Source organism: Borostomias antarcticus (assembly GCF_949987555.1).
Source record: "Borostomias antarcticus genome assembly, chromosome: 2".
NCBI classification, from domain to species: Eukaryota; Metazoa; Chordata; class Actinopteri; order Stomiiformes; family Stomiidae; genus Borostomias; species Borostomias antarcticus.
The window spans coordinates 19,823,438-19,842,552 of NC_140235.1; the positions used below are offsets into that span (position 1 = coordinate 19,823,438).

At 45.1% G+C, this 19,115-nt stretch overlaps 1 protein-coding gene across 1 annotated transcript in view; it reads left to right on the plus strand.

Moving 5' to 3' along the window:
• The window catches only part of LOC311321632 (structural maintenance of chromosomes flexible hinge domain-containing protein 1-like), a gene marked incomplete at both ends in the record, with an annotated part of 61,121 nt that overhangs the window by 28,249 nt on the left and 13,757 nt on the right, over positions 1-19,115 (plus strand). The window contains 13 exons of the mRNA XM_084453633.1: positions 6,026-6,143; positions 6,235-6,424; positions 8,015-8,212; positions 8,472-8,585; positions 13,253-13,359; positions 13,460-13,542; positions 14,087-14,200; positions 16,656-16,733; positions 16,866-16,985; positions 17,082-17,226; positions 17,343-17,448; positions 17,647-17,719; positions 18,193-18,332. Coding sequence (XP_084309759.1) covers positions 6,026-6,143; positions 6,235-6,424; positions 8,015-8,212; positions 8,472-8,585; positions 13,253-13,359; positions 13,460-13,542; positions 14,087-14,200; positions 16,656-16,733; positions 16,866-16,985; positions 17,082-17,226; positions 17,343-17,448; positions 17,647-17,719; positions 18,193-18,332 — 1,586 coding nt within the window. The remainder of the gene's footprint in view (positions 1-6,025; positions 6,144-6,234; positions 6,425-8,014; positions 8,213-8,471; positions 8,586-13,252; positions 13,360-13,459; positions 13,543-14,086; positions 14,201-16,655; positions 16,734-16,865; positions 16,986-17,081; positions 17,227-17,342; positions 17,449-17,646; positions 17,720-18,192; positions 18,333-19,115) is intronic.

Here is a 19,115-nt window from a genome sequence, read left to right on the forward strand (position 1 = left end):
GTTGAGCGGCTGAGAGGCTAGCCAGCTAAGAGCTAAAAAGCTAAGAGCCAATAATGCTAAAGCTAAGCTAAGAAAGCTAAGCTAACATACAGACGTTTGTCTTTAAGTAGGTCCTAACTGGGTCAGAAGACATATCATGTCACGGTGTTGAATGCAATCGTGCTCGATATAGTCATTTGTCAATCAGCCAGGTCAAGATTAACCCCGTTGCCAGGGCGACCGGACCCTTCTAGCGTGTCCGATGTCTGGCTTTGGCAATCCTACACCTGTCGGGTTGTGCAACTGGTCAGCTGTTTACTCTTACAGAAAGGATTGGTCAGGAGAAAATGCTTCCAGGACGGTTCCCTATTTGGACTCGAGGCTGTGTAGTTATTTAAATATACACTGTGTAGGGAACAGAAAAACGGTGAAGTTTTGCCTACTTCACAAGCTGACTTTGCTAGCTACCTAACCTAGCCCTAATGATATTGCACTGCTCGATTGCTGTGCAACATATCAACTGACCAGTTGTTAAATGTATTTCACAACACTGGTTATTCTACTCACGAGACAGTCCCAGTCACCTGACATTGCTTGCTGTGTGAATAGTTTAGCTACGTGGTTTAGTGTTGGTGACGAGGACTAGCTAGCTTGTAGTAGCTAACCTTAGCTAAAGCATTTTGAGAGAACGTGCACAGTATCTCCAACTCCTCGGGCCTTGAGTTAGGTAGCTAACTAGCACTAGCTAACATTAGCTAGCTATCATTGGACTTCATTTCCTGAACTTAGCTTTAGCTTAGCGTGCAGCCAGGTTATGGGTTACTATTTACTTCAGATATTACTCTACATTTCAACTAGCCCTTCTCAGTCCCGTTGTCGCATTCCGCTCGCTCATGCCAGACAACAGTCCTTTGCTGGTCCATTCACTTTGCCGTCAAAATAAATCGGTGTCGGCCTAGTTAGGAGAGGCGCTCATATTTACAAGTGTCAGATAAACATGAAACTTCACTTAGCTAAGCAAACGGGTCTATTTTAACATCAAAGGGGGGAAATACTACAAATATGCAAAAACATTTGGCCAAACAGCATGCGATAACTTTGCAGGAATGTCCCATTTTTGATGCGCTCCAGGGTGATGACAGCAGCGCAGCTAACGTGTAGTCGAAGGTAAACTCCTCCAGAGTCCCTGTCTATTGTGTTAGTGCCATTTGTTTAATTGTGTAAACCAGCTTTCACTATATGAATAATCTCCATTTCCATCCATGTAATTTAGATGATGACGTTCAGAGTCAGGCTCGTGGTCGGTCTGGGTCAGAGGCTACTTCTTGTAGAAGTAGTAGAATTGTTAATTCTCCATACAGTTGATGGTTGCAGACCTACTCAGTTCCATTTGGACTTCACTTGATTGTATTTGTTGCCAGTTGCCGCTGCTAGTTTTATTTTTATCAGCTCAGCTCATATACCCTTTTTAAATGGAAGGAGCATTGTAATTTCTACTAGTAACATGTTAGACTGTTATTGGATTTTAAATTCAACAGAATAATTCATATTTTATTTATCTTTTTCTATAGAAAAAATACTGATTTGTTTATGCTAGTTTTATTTTTAGTTCAAGGTGAATACACCTAAAAAACAGCACTGTAATTGGCATGTTGAAAGTATATATAAAATAAAATTTATGTTAATAAACCTGTTTGTACTCTTTTGCCCAATAAGAATCGATAAGAGAATCGATAAGGAATCGGATCGATAAGCAGAATCGGAATCACTAAAATCTTATCAATATCCATCCCTACTCCTAACTAGGCTGACACCGATTTATTTTGACGGCAAAGTGAATGGACCAGCAAAGGACTGTTGTCTGACATGAGCGAGCAGAATGCGACAATGGGACTGAGAAGGGCTACATTTCAACCAGACATTCCAGTGAAACCAGGTAGTCAAAATAACTTACCTAAGGCACCGCAAACGCGGGCATTTTTGATGATGTTTCAAGAATGCGTGCGCATACTTGTGCTGACTAGGCTGTAAAAGGGTCTATAATTAACAAATATGACCCACGCTCGTTACATAACTTCTATAACATCCAGTGACGAAATATGTCATGGTACCTTGGTATGTCCACACCAAGGATTGAACTCACAACTTTCACGGTGATAGGCAGCGCACTATCCACTCGGCCACCGCTGACCTGGGAAATCTGTGGAGTCTTGTTCTTTTGGTGTTCTGGGACCACTGCCTCTTGTGGTAGCAACATAGAACTGCAGGTCAACAACGCCAACAGGGAGGGATGGAGGAAGGGAGCGACAAATAGGATTCCCTCTTCATGGTGTGTCGGCTTACAGCCAACACACAAAAAAAGTCAGTCGACTTCATTAGTGTAAAGTTAGGTTATCTAAGATTAGACCAAACTTGGATCCTATATGCGACAGATGCAAACAAGCGCCTGCAACTCTACTACATATGTTTTTGACATGTCCAGTATTGCATAATTTTTGGCATTCCATTTTTGATGCTTTTTCTGAAATTCTAGAGGAGCCTATAGCCAACTCTCCTTACATTGCTTTGTTTGGCGTTGCACCGCCAGATGTCCATCTAGACAGTAATATGTTGGCTTTTTGCACTCTGTTGGCCAGGCTACTAATACTGTTTAGGTGGAAGGACCCTCTTCCTCCTACTCAATCTCAATGGATCAGGGAGGTTATGCAGTATATTAAGTTAGAGAAGATAAGGTATTCTGTCCGAGAGTCCTTACTGAGGTTCTACAGTATAAGACCTGGCAGCCATTCCTTACATTTGTGGAAAATATGGCAACCGATAATGTAACCTTGTAATATCTTTTTGGCTTTCTTTATTTATTCTATTTCTGATAACTTGTCTTGCAATTAATGTTATTTTTACAATATGACAGCTGTTTACATAAATGTGGAATATGTAGGTCAATCTAATTTGTACAGGTCTGGGCGGGGTGGGTATAGGGATTTAGTACTGTTGATACTTTGACACTATTTTGTATTCTCTTAATCTTCAATAAAAAATACTTTGATAAAAAAAATAAAAAAAATAGACTAACTAGAAATGGTGCTCGGAGCGCACAGACCTCCACCCATGAATGCATTTCGTGGCTCTTTGAGCGCACGTGCATGCGAGCAGGGCATGTTTTTGCTGCATTTGTTGGGTCAGACTCATTCAGACTCAGGCGTCTGAAGAGATTCAGAGCATCCTATCTGTAATCCTATCACCACCACAGATATACTTAAAAATATCCTCATTCTTTTCACCATTATTATCATAGGCACACTAGTAGGCCTATTGAAGACTATGCATCTGTTTTTGTAGGCCTATATGCTGGAGAAAGGGAGAGGAGTAGGCTACTCTGAGGACAACTTACCCTTAAAACCCAGAATACTTGAGATGTCTAAGTCAAACTATTGTGGTGAACCTATACCTTCGCGGAGTTAGGTTGACAATTAGACTCCTAATCAGTAGGCAACCACATTAAGTTAGTAATAGCCTATAGTAATATTGTGGGTCACCACAGCATAGATTTATGGGTGTCTTGGGTGAAAAAATGTTTTTAATATGTCTCGACATGAAGGTAGCATAGATTTATGGGTGTCTTAAGGTGAAAAAAAGTCCAAGATTGCGCATGGAACCGCGAGGTAGGCCAGCTAAGCCATCCATGCAGAACATGTGCAACAGCGCCCCCTACTGTCAGACAATTTTCAGACCGCCGCTGTGGACTTTGAAGTCCACCGTTTTTTCAAAATCGTCTGCGGAAGAACGCTGCCAAAAATGACATGACTCGCAACCTTGTAAGTGTGTGGCCAAATCTCTGAAAAAGTGACTTTGAATGGTTGAAAAAGCAGTGTTGCAGCTGTGAAAAAGGAAAACTTAAATACAAAACCATGTTTGCAGTTATTGCAGAGATTCAAATTTTATTTTCAACCTTTCAAAACAATGTGCAAGCCTTCAAAACTTATTTTTGGGCTTGCAAAACTTTTTTCAAGCATTCAAACACTGACTTACAACCTTTCACATCGTTTTTTTTCAGTTTCGAATTATGGCATGATTCTAATCCCATGTGGCCACCCAGTGTAGACATTGCACAAGGGTACAGGGCAGCCTGACATGACATTACACCAGGGACATCACAGAAGGGTTTCCGTCGTGCTGAGAAAGCAAGTTGAGTGAGTTGGCCAATGTGATCATGTCCTTAAGTGAACTCTTTGTTTGGTCAACATGTTAGTTGCCAAGATGTGTATGTGACTGCCCTGGTATAAGGGAAGGACTATGACCTCTTCCTCTTCAGTTTGACTACACAGTGGACACAGGCTGTATTTTTCACATCAATCGTCCGGCACATTTATTTGTCCCTCAAGTGACATGGTACCAAACTGCATCCGTACACTACATTAGCTATTACCAGTTAGCTGCTGCTAACATGTAGCTGTTGTAGTTGGCTAGCAAGCTATGCATGATCCCGTTATAAGATTACATATTTGTTACAAGTTCTTCTTCCTTTAGTCATTCTCTTACCTGCTCTGATTTAGTTGTTTCTGGGCTGTTGGTCATTGTCGTTTTTAATAGCGACCTCTCCAACCATGTCTGCTATTAGTGATGTGACGGAACAGCGCCCTCTGGCTGCACTTGCCCATGCCCATTAAGTGGAATGAAATAGAGCTGAGACGGAGTTCGCATTTTGTTATTATTTATTACGTTTATAACTGTGCCACAGGGCAAATTACAACACTGCGCTGCCTTGGGCCCTGAGCAATGCACCTGCCGAATGACAGCTTCATACAGTGTGCAGTTCTCGAGATAATCTCGATACAGAAAGACATGGAGACAGAGATTCCTGCCTTTATAGAAATGGTCATTTTTCTGGGATAGATAAGGAGCTGGCCTCTTGTGTTTCCAATCCCCAATCCTCAAACCTTTCATTAGTATTATGAATACACATGCCAAATGACTGTGATTTGCTACCATTTCTTTAAAGCTGCAATAATTGATTTTTTAAAACATTTTGACAAAACTAATTAAAACCACCTGGTATCAGATTGTTTCATTGAGCCATAGCTTCCTAATAGACTTGTCAGTCGCATGGAGAATAATAACCAAGGAGGTTGCCTGATTTCTTAAGACCACACCCCTTGCGAAAGTGCTGCCATGATCTCCCACAAACAAGGTTTGTCTCGTGTTTTTGTATTCATAGATTAGACATTAGTTTGAAGAAAATGGTTCTTAGATGCGCTTGGGGAACATGCAGACCAAAGATATTCAGAGAGATTACAGAAACCTAAAACACAGTTGGAAAAATGCTTACAGTTAATTAAGGCTTGTGGGAGGCCCCATACACAACTGCTCCTAGCCGATTCAGTTCACTACTCATATATAGCAGCTACTAACTGTTATACTCAACACTATTCTAATTTGTCATTAACACCATTAAAGCATGCAGAAAACCGACCTTCAGGCTTCTGTACCATAATGTTATACGATTTCTTTCTGTATAACTATCTTGGACAAAGTAGTGGCATTTGGCAAATAACAGAAATATTCTCAGGAATTCTTGAGAGAATGATCAAGTATGTGCTGTTCAGTGGACATTTTAGTAACGTCCTGCAAAGCTTGTGAGCTAATAGCAACAGTAACTGGGGGGGTGGAACTTGCCGCCTGAATAGGAAAGATATATACGAGTCCTACTTCAATGACTCACCCCTACCGGTCTCTTTATTCCAGCTTTTCTGCCTGCGTTGTCAAATTACTGCCCGTAACTTTGCTCCGCCCCCATGCCTTAAATGTACATATTATACGTTTTAGGCCTTTCATTTGTTAACAAGTCTCTCTAGCGGTTGGAACTCGATTATTGCCACGGAAATGTGGAAAATGGAGTTCAGGACAGCTTGATTCCCTTCAATAAAGTTTATTGCTGACGGTATTCAGCAGGCTCAGAGCTGTATTTGGTAGGCTTATATATGATGTATTTGTTAAGATAAGCATATTCAAGTCTGTTCTTTCTTCCTGTTCCTTCTCTTGTGATCAGCAACCATGGATGAAGATGATGATGAGGACTGTGTGGTCCTTAACCACGCCAGGGGGAAGAGGCCCATATTTGAGTGTTTCTGGAATGGAAGACTCATTCCATACACAACAGTATCAGAGTAAGGACATACAGAACCTGTTTTTACACCCATTTTGCTTTTTTGGGAGTATTGACTGGATCATGTGTGTTTGTGTCTGTGTGTGTCTTAGGTTTGACTGGTGCTCTTGGCCCAAGAACAAGAAGGTGGCACCGGTTCCTGAAGAGTGCTACAGCAGGTTATCAGGGGTTCTGTTCACCAATGACCGGTTCCGGGTGAGTCAAAATAAACTCACCTTCATGGACCTGCAACTGAGGCTTCAAAAGAACACAACCTTCTTCACGCGCATCGTCCAAGGCCAGGTACAGTAGACTTATGTTTAGTTTTTTTTATTTCACTGCCCTTTTGGGCCCAATAAAAATATAATTTAAAACACATATCAGCCCCAGAGCTATGTTTTGTTACTGTATTCATTATTTTGAATGTTAGGGGCTGGGCAACTTAGCTGCCAGACCGGACCGTTAGTTATTGCCAATATTCTTCTGAATCAGAATCTTCCTAGGAAGTCTGACTTCTGGGGTGGCTGTGGCCCAGTGGTAGAGCGGGGCGTCCAATGATCGTAGGGTCATGGTTTGAATCCCGCCTCCTCCTGTCCACATGTCGAAGTGTCCTTGGGCAAGACACTGAACCCCCAATTGCTCCCAATGAGCAGGCTAGCACCTTGCATGGCAGCTGCCGCCATTGGTGTGTGAATGTGTGTGTGGATGGGTGAATGAGAGGCCATTGTAAAGCGCTTCGTATAGAAGCGCTATATAAGTGCAGTCCATTTACCATTTACCATTCCCATGCATGAAAAATCACCAAACTTTGCACATAGGTCCAGTTCCTAAAGTGGCCTAAAGTCCTGAACTGGCATTGTAGGCCAATAGTCATGATGGTGGCGCTACAGCAACCGTCTTAAGTTTAAAATATTAACAAATCATAACAAATCAACTGTATGTGCTATCACTTTGCAAACACCACCAAAACGTAGGCCCAACTGAGCAGAAACATCCATATGTTCGAGCTGGCAGGAATTATGAATCTTTTTGTTTTTTCTCAAAAATTGTAAACCTATTAAACTCTCCTGATGATCTCCTCTCACATTTTTTGGTCAATTGACACCACAATTGCTTCACTACATCTTCAGACTGTCCTACACAAACTCCATCCTGGATTTTTGAAATATAAAATATTGAACCCACAGTGCATCAAAATGTTTTACTGTAAACAGTATTGTATGTAGCTACAGTACTGCAAATTTTCGCTCAGTAAATCTCCAATGTTCATGAGGAAAAATTAGAAAAATTCATGACCTGGTACAGTAGATGTAGTGTGAATGTATTCTGCTAAATGTATTAATGCTAAACCTAGGCCAGAAGAGCTCTGGGGAAAGAGGCATCATGTGTAATTTAAGGTTGTTTGAGAACTTTCTTTTGTAGAAGTTAAGTTTCATTAAAAGGCCAAGCAAAGGCCAAACTGCTAGGTCTCTGTCTGTGTGCCGCTGCCATTTTGCGAATTTGTGGTCTTCCCTGTCCCTTTGGTTGCCACAACATGCAAACCTGGTGATTGCCTCTCGATGGATTCTCACTTGGCAGGGAGATCAACAAGATCATGAATTGCCTTTGTTGTCTAAGGCTGTGAATTCAAGCCCTGAGTGATGCAGAATAAACATGCTAATGCCTATTCGGGCATTGTGCTACGTGTATGGATTCGAGACAGGATTTGAAAGATAATTTTAATCCTCATTTGTCGTCTTCTTCCTCCTCAAAATGTCCGGGCCCGACTCAGTGTTGCATTAATTTTTTTATTTATTTTTTGATAAATCTTCACCATATGTGATAATGTAATGACCACAGTGATTTAGAATATCTTGTATTAACACGCATGTCACACACACACGCCCCCCCCAGGAACAAAGAGGAAAGATCGAGAGGGAGTTTAACCAGTGGCTAAAGAACTGCCATGAGAAATGGGACAAGCAGGTGAAGTTCATGGGGTTCAAAGGCTCGACCACACGCACGGATGTGGCCACTAAGAAGATGCAGTCTCCCTGGGCAACCTTCTCCTCCATTGAGTGGGATGGCAGAACATACAAAGCAGGCCAATACGTGAGTGTCATCAGTTTACTTTACAATATTACATTGTGTCCTGTTGGAGGGGACTATTTTATGTGTTCGTATTATTTTGATCATCTTAGGATCTCTGTTTCATGCCCCATAATATGTATGGGCCATACAAACATTTTGACTTTAATAATTGTCTTTTTAATCCAACAGCATACAGTAATTGCTCTATTTCAAACAGATTCTGAATCAGGTCTCAGTGTGGTTGGGATATAATTGTAAGGTCCTCTGCCTCTCCTTTCAGGTGAAGTCTCAGAAAACGCAGCCCATCTTCTACGGCTCCGTGGTCCAGTTCATGCTATACGGAGATCACGAAGAAGACGTCTATGCCACAGAAGGGCAGGTGCAGGTTATCATGGTGAGATAAGTACATGGAAGAAATACTGTTAAAAACAAGTGCACACACAGTGAACCTGTCATACCCCGCCCATGATGCATGACATCAGCATGTACAGTTGTTGAATGTGTAAGTGGAGTGGGCTTTTCTACTTTAGATTTATCTACAGAGCGCATCTTATTTTTTGTTTGGTCTTAAATGTAAGCATTTCTTCAGAAGTAAGTAGTCTATTAAAATATCAGTGATATTTAAGAAGAACCTCAAGCGATTTGAACTTTCTGTAGGACAAAAAATACGTAATGAAAACAACTGTAAAATGTCCATCCATCCATCTTCATCCGCTTATCCGGGGTCGGGTCGCGGAGGCAGCAGCTCCAGCAGGGGGCCCCAGACATCCCTTTCCCTAGTAGCATCAACCAGCTCTGCCTGGGGAATCTTTAGCCGCTCACAGACCAGTGCGGAGATGTAATCCCGCCACCTAGTCCTGGGTCTACCCCGCGGCCTCCTCCCAGCCGGACACGCCTGGAACACCTCCCTAGGGAGGCGCCCAGGAGGCATCCTCACTAGATGCCCGAACCACCTCAACTGGCTCCTTTCGACGCAAAGGAGCAGCGGCTCTACTCCGAGTCTCTCCCGGATGACTGAACTTCTCACCCGATCTCTCAGGGAAACCCCAGCCACCCTCCGGAGAAAACTCATTTCGGACGCTTGTATCCGTGATCTCGTTCCTTCAGTCATGACCCATCCTTCATGACCATAGGTGAGGGTGGGGACGAAGATAGACCGGTAGATCGAGAGCTTTGCCTTTTGGCTCAGCTCTCTTTTCGTTACAACAGTGCGGTAAAGCGACTGCAGAACCGCGGACGAAGATAGACCGGTAGATCGAGAACTTTGCCTTTTGGCTCAGCTCTCTTTTCGTCACAACAGTGCGGTAAAGCGACTGCAGAACCGCACCAGCTTCTTTGATTCTCCGGCCAAACTCCCTCTCTATTGTTCCCTCACTCGTGAACAAGACCCCCAGATACTTGAACTCCTTCACTTGGGGTAAGGACTCATTTCCTACTCGGAGCGGACAGGCCACCGGTTTCCTGCTGAGAACCATGGCCTCAGATTTAGAAGTGCTGATTCTCATCCCAGCCGCTTCACACTCAGTTGCGAACCTATCCAGAGAGTGCTGGAGGTCGCAGGCAGATGATGCCATCAGGACCACATCATCTGAGAATAGCAGCCACGTGATCCCCAGCTCACCAAACTGCAAACCCACCTCCCCACGGCTACGCCTCGATATCCTGTCCATGAAAATCACAAACAGGATTGGTGACAAAGCGCAGCCCTGGCGGAGGCCAACCCCCACCGGAAAGGAAGACGACTTACTGCCGAGGACAAACTCCCAAGCCCCCTCCAAGATCCTCGCGAGAGTGAAGAGCTGGTCGGTGGTTCCACGACCAGGACGAAATCCGCATTGTTCCTCTTCGATCTGAGGTTCGACTATCGGCCGGACGCTCCTTTCCAGCACCTTGGAGTACACTTTCCCTGGGAGGCTGAGTAATGTGATGCCTTTATAATTGGCACACACCCTCTGGTCCCCTTTTTTAAATATTGGGACCACCACCCCAGTCTGCCACTCCTTTGGAACTGACCCAGACTTCCACGCAATGTTAAATAGGCGTGTCAACCAAGACAGCCCCTCAACACCCAGCGCCTTCAGCATTTCTGGATGGATCTCATCAGTCCCTGGGGCTTTGCCACTGTGTCGTTTGACTACCTCAGTGACCTCCTCCAAGGAAATTGACGACCCCCCATCATCTTCCGGCTCTGCCTCGGTCGTAGAGGGTGGATTAGTCGGGTTCAGGAGTTCCTCAAAGGGTTCCTTCCAACGCTCAACAACCTCCTCAGTTGAGGTCAGCAGTGTCCCCTCCTTGCTGTATACAGCTTGGATGGTCGCCCGCTTTCCCTTCCTGAGGTGTCTGATGGTCTTCCAGAAACACTTTGGTGCCGACCGAAAGTCCTTCTCCATGGTTTCTCCGAACTCCTCCCACACCCGCTGCTTTGCCTTGGTCACGGCCGAAGCCGCAGCCCTCCGGGCCAGTCGATACCCTGCAACTGCTTCTGGGGTCTCCCGGGTTAACATATCCCGGAAGGCCTCCTTCTTCAGTTGGACGGCTTCCCTGACCACCACTGTCCAGCATGGTGTCCGAGGGTTACCGCCCCTTGAGGTACCTATGGCCCTCAGGCCACAGCTCCCAGCCGCAGCTTCAGCAATGGAGGCTTTGAACACCGACCACTCATGCTCGATGTCCCCAACCTCCACAGGGATGCCTGAGAAGCTCCGCCGGAGGTGGCAATTGAAATCTCTTCCTCCAGACGTTCCAAGTTCACCCTCACTACACGCTTGGGTTTTCCATGTCTGTCCAGAAGCTTCCCCCGCAATCGAAACCAGCTCACCACCAGATGGTGATCAGTGGACAGCTCTGCCCCTTCTCTTTAGTGTCCAAAACACATGGCCTCAGATCAGATGATACGATAACGAAATCGATCATCGACCTTCGGCCTAAGGTGTTCTGATGCCAGGTGTACTTGTGGGAATCCTTGTGTTCGAACATGGTGTTTGTTATGGACAAACCGTGACTAGCACAGAAGTCCAACAACAAAACACCACTCGGGTTCAGATTGTGGTGGCCATGCCCCTCCAAATTTGTCCATCATTGCCCACGTGTGCATTGAAGTCCCCCAATAGGACAGTGGAAACCCCTGCAGGAGCCCCAAATAAAACTCCACTCAGGGTCTGCAGGAAGGCCGAGTACTCCGAACTGCTGTTCGGTGCATAAGCACAAACCAGTCAGAGTCCCCCCCCCCACAGTCCTAAGGTGCAGGGAGGCGACCCTCTCGTCCACTGGGGTGAACTCCAGCACAGAGGCGCTCAGCTTAGGGCTAGCTAGTATAGCCACACCTTCCTTACGCCTCATACTGTGAGCAACTCCGGAGAAGAACAGGGTCCAACCCCTATCCAGGAGTTTGGTTCCGGTGCCGGTGCTGTGCGTGGAGGTTAGCCCCACCAGGTGTAATTGGTATCGCTCCATCTCCCTCACAAGCTCCAGCTCCTTCCCCCCCAGTGAGGTCATGTTCCATGTTCCCAGAGCCAGCCTTTGCCGCCCGGGTCCGGTCCGTCGGTGCCCCCCGCCTTCACTGCCACCTAGTTGGCAGCGCACGCGACCCCGACAATTCCTCCCGCGGGTGGTGGGTCCACGGGACGATGGAGGATGAGATGGTGTTGCCACGTTGCTTGTTCGGGCTGGGCCCGGCCGGGCTCCGTGGTAAGCCCGGCCACCAGGCGCTCGCAGGCGGGCCCTCCGCCTGTAAAATAAAAAACTAATAAAAAACATTAAAATGCAATTGGATTGTATGATAACCTACTGTTCATTGTAGCGATAATGTTAACAGATGCTACTACCCCTTGTGGTAAGCAGTAATGTTGCTGTTAACGGTGCAGCCAAAACAATCTGGAGCTCGATGCTCTCAAGACAGAGGAGATGATTGAACCAGCCTCCCCGTGCCCCGCCCATCACACTGAATGACACTCCAGTGTCCACTATTGACTCCTTCCGCTTCCTGGGCCCCACTATCTCCCAGGACCTCAAATGGGAACTAAACACTAGCTCCCTTGTGAAGAAGGCACAGCAGAGGATGTACTTTATGAAGCAGCTGCAGAAATTTGGACTACCTTAGGAAATGATGGTGTGCTGCTTCTACACCTCCATCAAGTCCATTCTCACCTTCTCCATCAACATCTGGCACTCCATCGCTACAGTCAAGGACAGGGCCAAACTGCAGCGCGTCATCCGATCCGCCGAGATGGTGATCGGCTGCAACCTGCCCTCCCCCCTGGTCCTGCACAGCTCCAGGATCCTGAAGCGGACCAAGAAGATTGCGGCCGACCCCTCCCGCCCCGGCCATAATCTTTTCGTCCCACTCCTCTCAGGCAGAAGGCTACGGTCCATCAGGACCACGACCGCATGCCACAGAGGCAGCTTCTTCCCCACGGCCATCAGCCTCTTCAACAAGGCTTGTGTCCCCCTCTGACTACCCCACACACTCCTTATTTGCCTATAAGGATTACTTAACATGATTACAATGATAACAATGATTCCTGCAAATTTGAAATGTCCAACCGCTTGTAACTTTACCAAAAGGTTCAGTGTAATAAGACACATAATGTAACATAGGATATTGTTTCATTCACCCATGCCTCAGACACATCCTCCTATCTTACAACACTGAATCCTTTCATTTAACTGCACATGCAAAAATCTGACTGGTGCACATTGCATCTTTGCCGGAAGATTGAGGAGTCTCATTTGTGCAGTTTTCTGATTTTCAGAATTGAAAGAAAGTGCCCAGGTCCTTTTACTTTTCACAAGAGTTTAGAGCTCCGGGAGTTAGAGGCTGTGCACATAAAATTAATAACACTTAAAACATTTCACATATTCATGAAGAAAATATAATTTTTCCAGTCCTTCATTACCAGAAAGGAACATGCATCATGGGTGGGGGACAAACAATGTTTACCGTGTACATTTTCTAACTACAGTAAGAACACTGGATCCTCATGGCTCCAATGTTCCTTGATTTGTGTGATAGCTTACAATCTCAGCATTTGTGTATGATGACACATGTATCCATCTCTACAGGAACCAAAGGAGCTTTACGATGAGATGAAAATCATTCCCATCTCCAAGATTGACAAGACTGTCAGCAAAGCCGCCATCAAGAGAGTCATAGATGACGAACTGGCTAAGTGAGTGTAATCTCATTCTCTATGCACATGAGACATGTACATTAATTTTCAGTCCCTTTAGAGTTATGATGTAATGCCATACTGTCTGTTTGACGCCCAGACTCCCAGTCAAGCTGAAGGTTATGTGGCCAGAGGCGAACCCATGGTCCCAGAACGATGTCCGCCCAGCAGGGACTCCTTTAGGTACACAACACTACACACCACCTACACTACACACCACCTACACTACACACCACCTACACTACACACCACCTACACCTCACACCACCTACACCTCACACCACCTACACACCACCTACACTACACACCACCTACACTATACACCACCTACAGTACAAACCACCTACACTACACACCACCTACACTACACACCACCTACACACCACCTACACTACACACCACCTACACCTCACACCACCTACACACCACCTACACTACACACCACCTACACCTCACACCACCTACACACCACCTACACTACACACCACCTACACTATACACCACCTACAGTACAAACCACCTACACTACACACCACCTACACTACACACCACCTACAGTACACATCACCTACACTACACTACACACCACCTACACCTCACACAGCTGCTTTTATTCTACCAAACCACAGTTCATATTCATATAACCTTCCTTTAAGCAGGCAAGACCCTTGAGGTTAAAAACCACTTTTTAGCGGGCTGAATATCATGTGGTTCAATCTCATTCCAGGGCCGCTGCATGTGGAAATACTGAACAAAAAGGGGGAGTCGATATCCAGGATGCCCTCAAGCTCTCAGAGTGCTGTTAAGAAACTCCTGCTAGAGCTGAAGGTGGTTTGGCATGGTGAGTTTTTCATAGTAAATAGTAAGTAGGCTAAGTACATTTTATTTATATAGCACTTCTCGCATACTTCTCGCACACAGGTTAAAATTAGGGATGTCCCGATCCCAATTTTTGGGGTCCCTATCCAATTCCGATCTTTTCATATTGGGTATCGGCCGATCCCGATACTGTCCCGATCCAATTTCTCTTATATTGTGTGTGTGTGGGGGGGGGCAGCAAACAACAGCATTTAATTTCCTGTACATTGAGAAAAAGGCCTGCATCCAAGCTGTGCTTTAATAGCTTTTATTCTCTCTTTTCCAAATAAACAAGAGCTTTCTTTCTTTGTTGTACAAAATTATTAATAAATTCAATTTAACCAGTCACTCAGAGTCAAGAGCATTAATCTCAACTCTGTGGTAAAGAAAGACAATGCAGTCACTCTGACCAGCATTACAAAACAGTCTCTGTTCACACCCCATGTCATTCATTGCCATAGATAGATAGATAGATAGATAGATAGATAGATATAGATTGAAAGATAGATTGAAAGATAGATGAATATTGTTTATTGATCCCTGTGGGGGAAGTGATCTCAAACAAGACAAGCACAGTACAAACACAGCCTACTGTAAGTACCGTACAAATAAGAGAGACAATATTATACCTTCATGTTTGAGGCGTTGTCTCTGGCAAGCTTATCCTTTCTTTTCAAGCTTTCTTGTAGCGTTTGTTGATGTGCATTCGAAGCAGCCTCGTTTCGTCTAACGCTCCAAACGCACTGGAAGAGTCAATTGACGCGCTTCATTTGACTCGTCTCATTTGACGCTCCTATTGTGCACTGCAGGCGTCAGCTTTGATAGGGAGCTGATTTAATTTAGATTGATTTGTCCCTATTTGACGCTCCAAAATGTAAACAAGTTCGGAGTAGAAGCATCAAGGCAGTTTGACTCGCCTCAAAACACTTTTGGTGCGGCCATTTAAAACAATTGGTGTACTTCAAAACGCATACTCTTACAGTGCGTCTGGGGCTTGACAGAATTCGTCATATTCTTTCAGGTGGTGTTTTTGAAGTGTCCGTTACCTTTTCTTTCAGCAATGTCTCTCAACCCTGGATACGACCTAGCAACCAAACAATGAGCCTAGCAACCTAGCTAGGCTTCTAGATGTATGTATTAATAGGTTCTATTAATACATCCATGCTAGCAACCCAAACTAGCTAATTCCAAAGCCTACTGTACGCGAGATATATTTATGACTGTATCTACCTGATATTGCTAGAGAGCAATGAGCGAAGTGTAGGCTACTGCATATTTGCTGTGCAACATATACATCGTCCAGCTGTCAAACCTAGTTGCCAACAAACTATGTATGATAGCCAGACACCTGATTGTCCTCAACTCCAAAAGTATTGTTTTCCTGTCGTGATATCACTGCCAGTTGTATCTTACGTTCATTCTGAGTTGATTTGCGAGGACGGGATGTGAAGCAACAGGGTATTAGAATCCAGCAATGGCCTTTTCACACTGTATTTGGATGCCGTATATACTGCAAATGAATAAACGAGGCGGAGACCGTTTTCCATACGTCTGGCTTCTTTTACTGCAACTCTCAGACTAACGTTACAAAGTGATAGGCTAACGTTATAACACGAAGTGAAAAAACTGTTTTTGATTTGGGGACAGTGAGGTGTCTGGCTATCAAAAAGAGTTTGTTGGCAAATAGATTTGATAACTGGACAATGGATGTGTTGCACAGCAAATATGCAGTATCCAACACTTTGTTCATGGCTAGCTAGCAATGGTAGCAGTCTATGGGATTAGCTCATTTGGGTTGCTGTCAAAGCCGGTGCATTAATTTAGATCGGTAATTAAACTTCAGCCGAACTACATGTGCGTTTTAACACACGTCTGCTGGCCAATCAGAAAAGAGTATTAACCCAGGCCATGGTATAATGTGTGTAAACCCGTTTTATTTAGGCTATTATTTTGAAGTAATAAAAATGAAATGGATCGGCCTTGAAATTAAATTGGATCGGCCGATAACGATCCAGCTGAAAAGGCCTAGATCGGCCCCGATCCGATCCTGGGATCGGTATCGGGACTTCCCTAGTTAAAATGCATACAAAGAAGCAATAAAATTAAAACACAGGAGACAGGACAACAGTCATAGACATACAGTCAAATTGATTCGACAAACGCCTGTCTAAACAGAAGCCACTTTAGCTGCTTCTAAAAAATGTCCACAGAGACCGCAGCTCTCAAGTCCTGAGGAAGAGCGTTTCATAATCTAGATGCCAGACTCAAAGGCTCTGTCACCTCTGGTCTTGAGCCTGGTGCGAGGGACAACCAACAGAGCTTGGTCAGCAGACCTCAGTGACCTGCTGGGAGCGTGCAACTCATGGGTTTTGCCAAATAGTGTGTTGCTGAGGATGTGGATCCCTATGTGGTGACTTGTTCCTCCTCTTCCTCTGCAGGCCCTAATGGAGATGTAGAGACCAACTCTCACATCGCCCAACATGCTGTCAAGTGGGCCTTCTGGTTTAAAACAATGGGTACGATTCATGTTCATTCTCTCCTGCCGGTGCTTCTGCTGAACGTCCAGTAAACCCCATTGTACGCTGACTAACTTAGTCCTAACTGAATATAATCTGAGAAATGTTTGATTAAAATTCCACCCTGTGCAGAGAACCTGAACAAGCTGGGGAAGTACACTCTGCACCTGAACACTGTTCTCAATGAGAGCAATGCTACTGTCTTTGCTGGGAAGCAACTGCCCAGCCATGAACTCCACTTCTCCATCAGAGGTAACGTAAAACTGAGATCAAACATTGACTGTCGTCCATTCATACAGAATACAGCTGTCTCCATAGTAGTAATGAATCATCAACTCTTTATCTCAGAGGGCAGAGCAGAGAGGTTTGTGGTGGGTGCAGTGAGCACTCCTCTCCACGTGGGGGTGCCATTTGACATTCCTCTGGAGCTGGTGGATGAGTATGGACACCCAGCTCAGCCCCCTCCTGACCTCAAACCCCTCCTGGAATGTAGGTGGGTGAAACGCCAAACAATGATGTCTAATGACAGTGGTTCACTATAACTATAGCACTTATCGTGTTGTACCAGATGGTTAGTCCACCTTTCAGCTGCTGGCTACTGTGTTTTAGTGGCCTGGAGGTGAGTTATGAGGGGACGGACGCCAGCAGGACAACTTTCACCATCAAAGGTGTTAGAGTCAAGGGGCTTGTGAGAGTGCAGAACTACCAGTGCAAGGTCAGAGACCCTTTCATTTGTGTGTGTGTGTGTGTGTGTGTGTGTGTGTGTGTGTGTGTGTGTGTGTGTGTGTGTGTGTGTGTGTGTGTGTGTGTGTGAGTGAGAGAGAGAGAGCCCATAAAAAGGCAAATTCTCTCAAGTACATAAAAAATTCACATTTTCTATTAATATTGTGTGTACATGTACTTCCATTTTCAGACATATGACATAAAAGTGGTCTTGTCTGGCCTCAAGCAACACTCTCAGACTGTCAAAATCAGTCTCCTACCGGGTAAGACTGGGTTTGTTCAGTTTCCTCAATGCTCAGGATCTCAACAACACACACACACTCACAGCCCCAGACTCCTAGGTAAACAATAAACGGTCCATCAGCATTGAGTTATAGGTGCCTTCTAGTATAATAAACACTGAGCGCCCCCAGCTGATTTACGACAGCAGCCTCAGCCTGGGGGGTCTGTGATGAGGACAAACATCCCTCTCCTCATGGCTGGGGGAGAGGGCCTGACATGGCTCTTTAACAAAGTGTTGCCTTGGTGACAAAACTAGCAGATGCTGTCCAGCTGGGGTGTGAAGTAGTAGGTCGGGTACAACATGGGGATGGGGAAAAAACACCATCAGTGACCCCAACCTAAACAGTGTTTTACAAACCGCATTGCTGGAATGCTGTTTCATCCACCTGACCGGATGTACTCTACTGTACATGGGTCTCGTCTTGTCTCAGCTGTGCTGTGTTTGCGTTTCCAGGTAACCCACATTCCCTCAGGGTTAAACCGGACGATCAGTTAATCACGGTGGAGAATGGGACATCTGTCAGCTTTGATGTCAAAGTCCTTGATGAAGCCGGGAACGTCACCGCTCACCCCAAACTTATTGTTCGCTGCCAGGTATGATATGACATCTCACAGCTAGTCCGGACCAACATAGCACCTTGATTCCAAAAGCTTCACAAGATCACGCTTTGTCAGAAGGAAGTCACTTTCATGTCTCTGCCGAGGGAAACAAATGGCATCATGTTCTCGTTCGGCCAAACCAAACACCCAGTCAGTATGTGGTCACACTTGGACTTATTGCTCATGGGATCTTCTGTTTACCTCTGTTTTAAAATGTTCTCAGCTGTTACTGTAGCTATGAAACACAGTCTCACAGAACAGATGCATCCCAGTGAAGTCATATACTATGGAGTGCTTGACCCTCTGCCAAAGCAGTACTTCAAACTGTGAGGGTTGAGTAAGAGGGTGTATCCCTGTGACAGCGTTAAGTTTTGCGGCCCTGCAGGACCTGTCCATTCAGTACCGGTACCAATGGACCCCAGTCAATCCAGCAGGAGCTATTAAAAGTATCTGATTAATGGAGTATGACATTAAAGTATCGTTCTCTCATGATAGAAGGGAAGACATTGGGGGCATTCATAACCGGAGGGCCGATTTTTGGTGGTTTACTTGGTTGTGTTCTAACTTTTTTATTTTTCCTCATGACTTTTAGGCAGGGCAGTTAAAACCAAAAGCGTAACATCCATCCTTAACAGATGCTTTACCACACACATTTATGTTCTGAAGATGGAATGTGTGTCAAATGTATAAAGGATTTAATGTCATTTATCAGGGAAAGGCTGTTTGAGCTGCTGACTGCTGCTGTACAAGCCTGTTTGTAGCCCTAATGGTGCCACG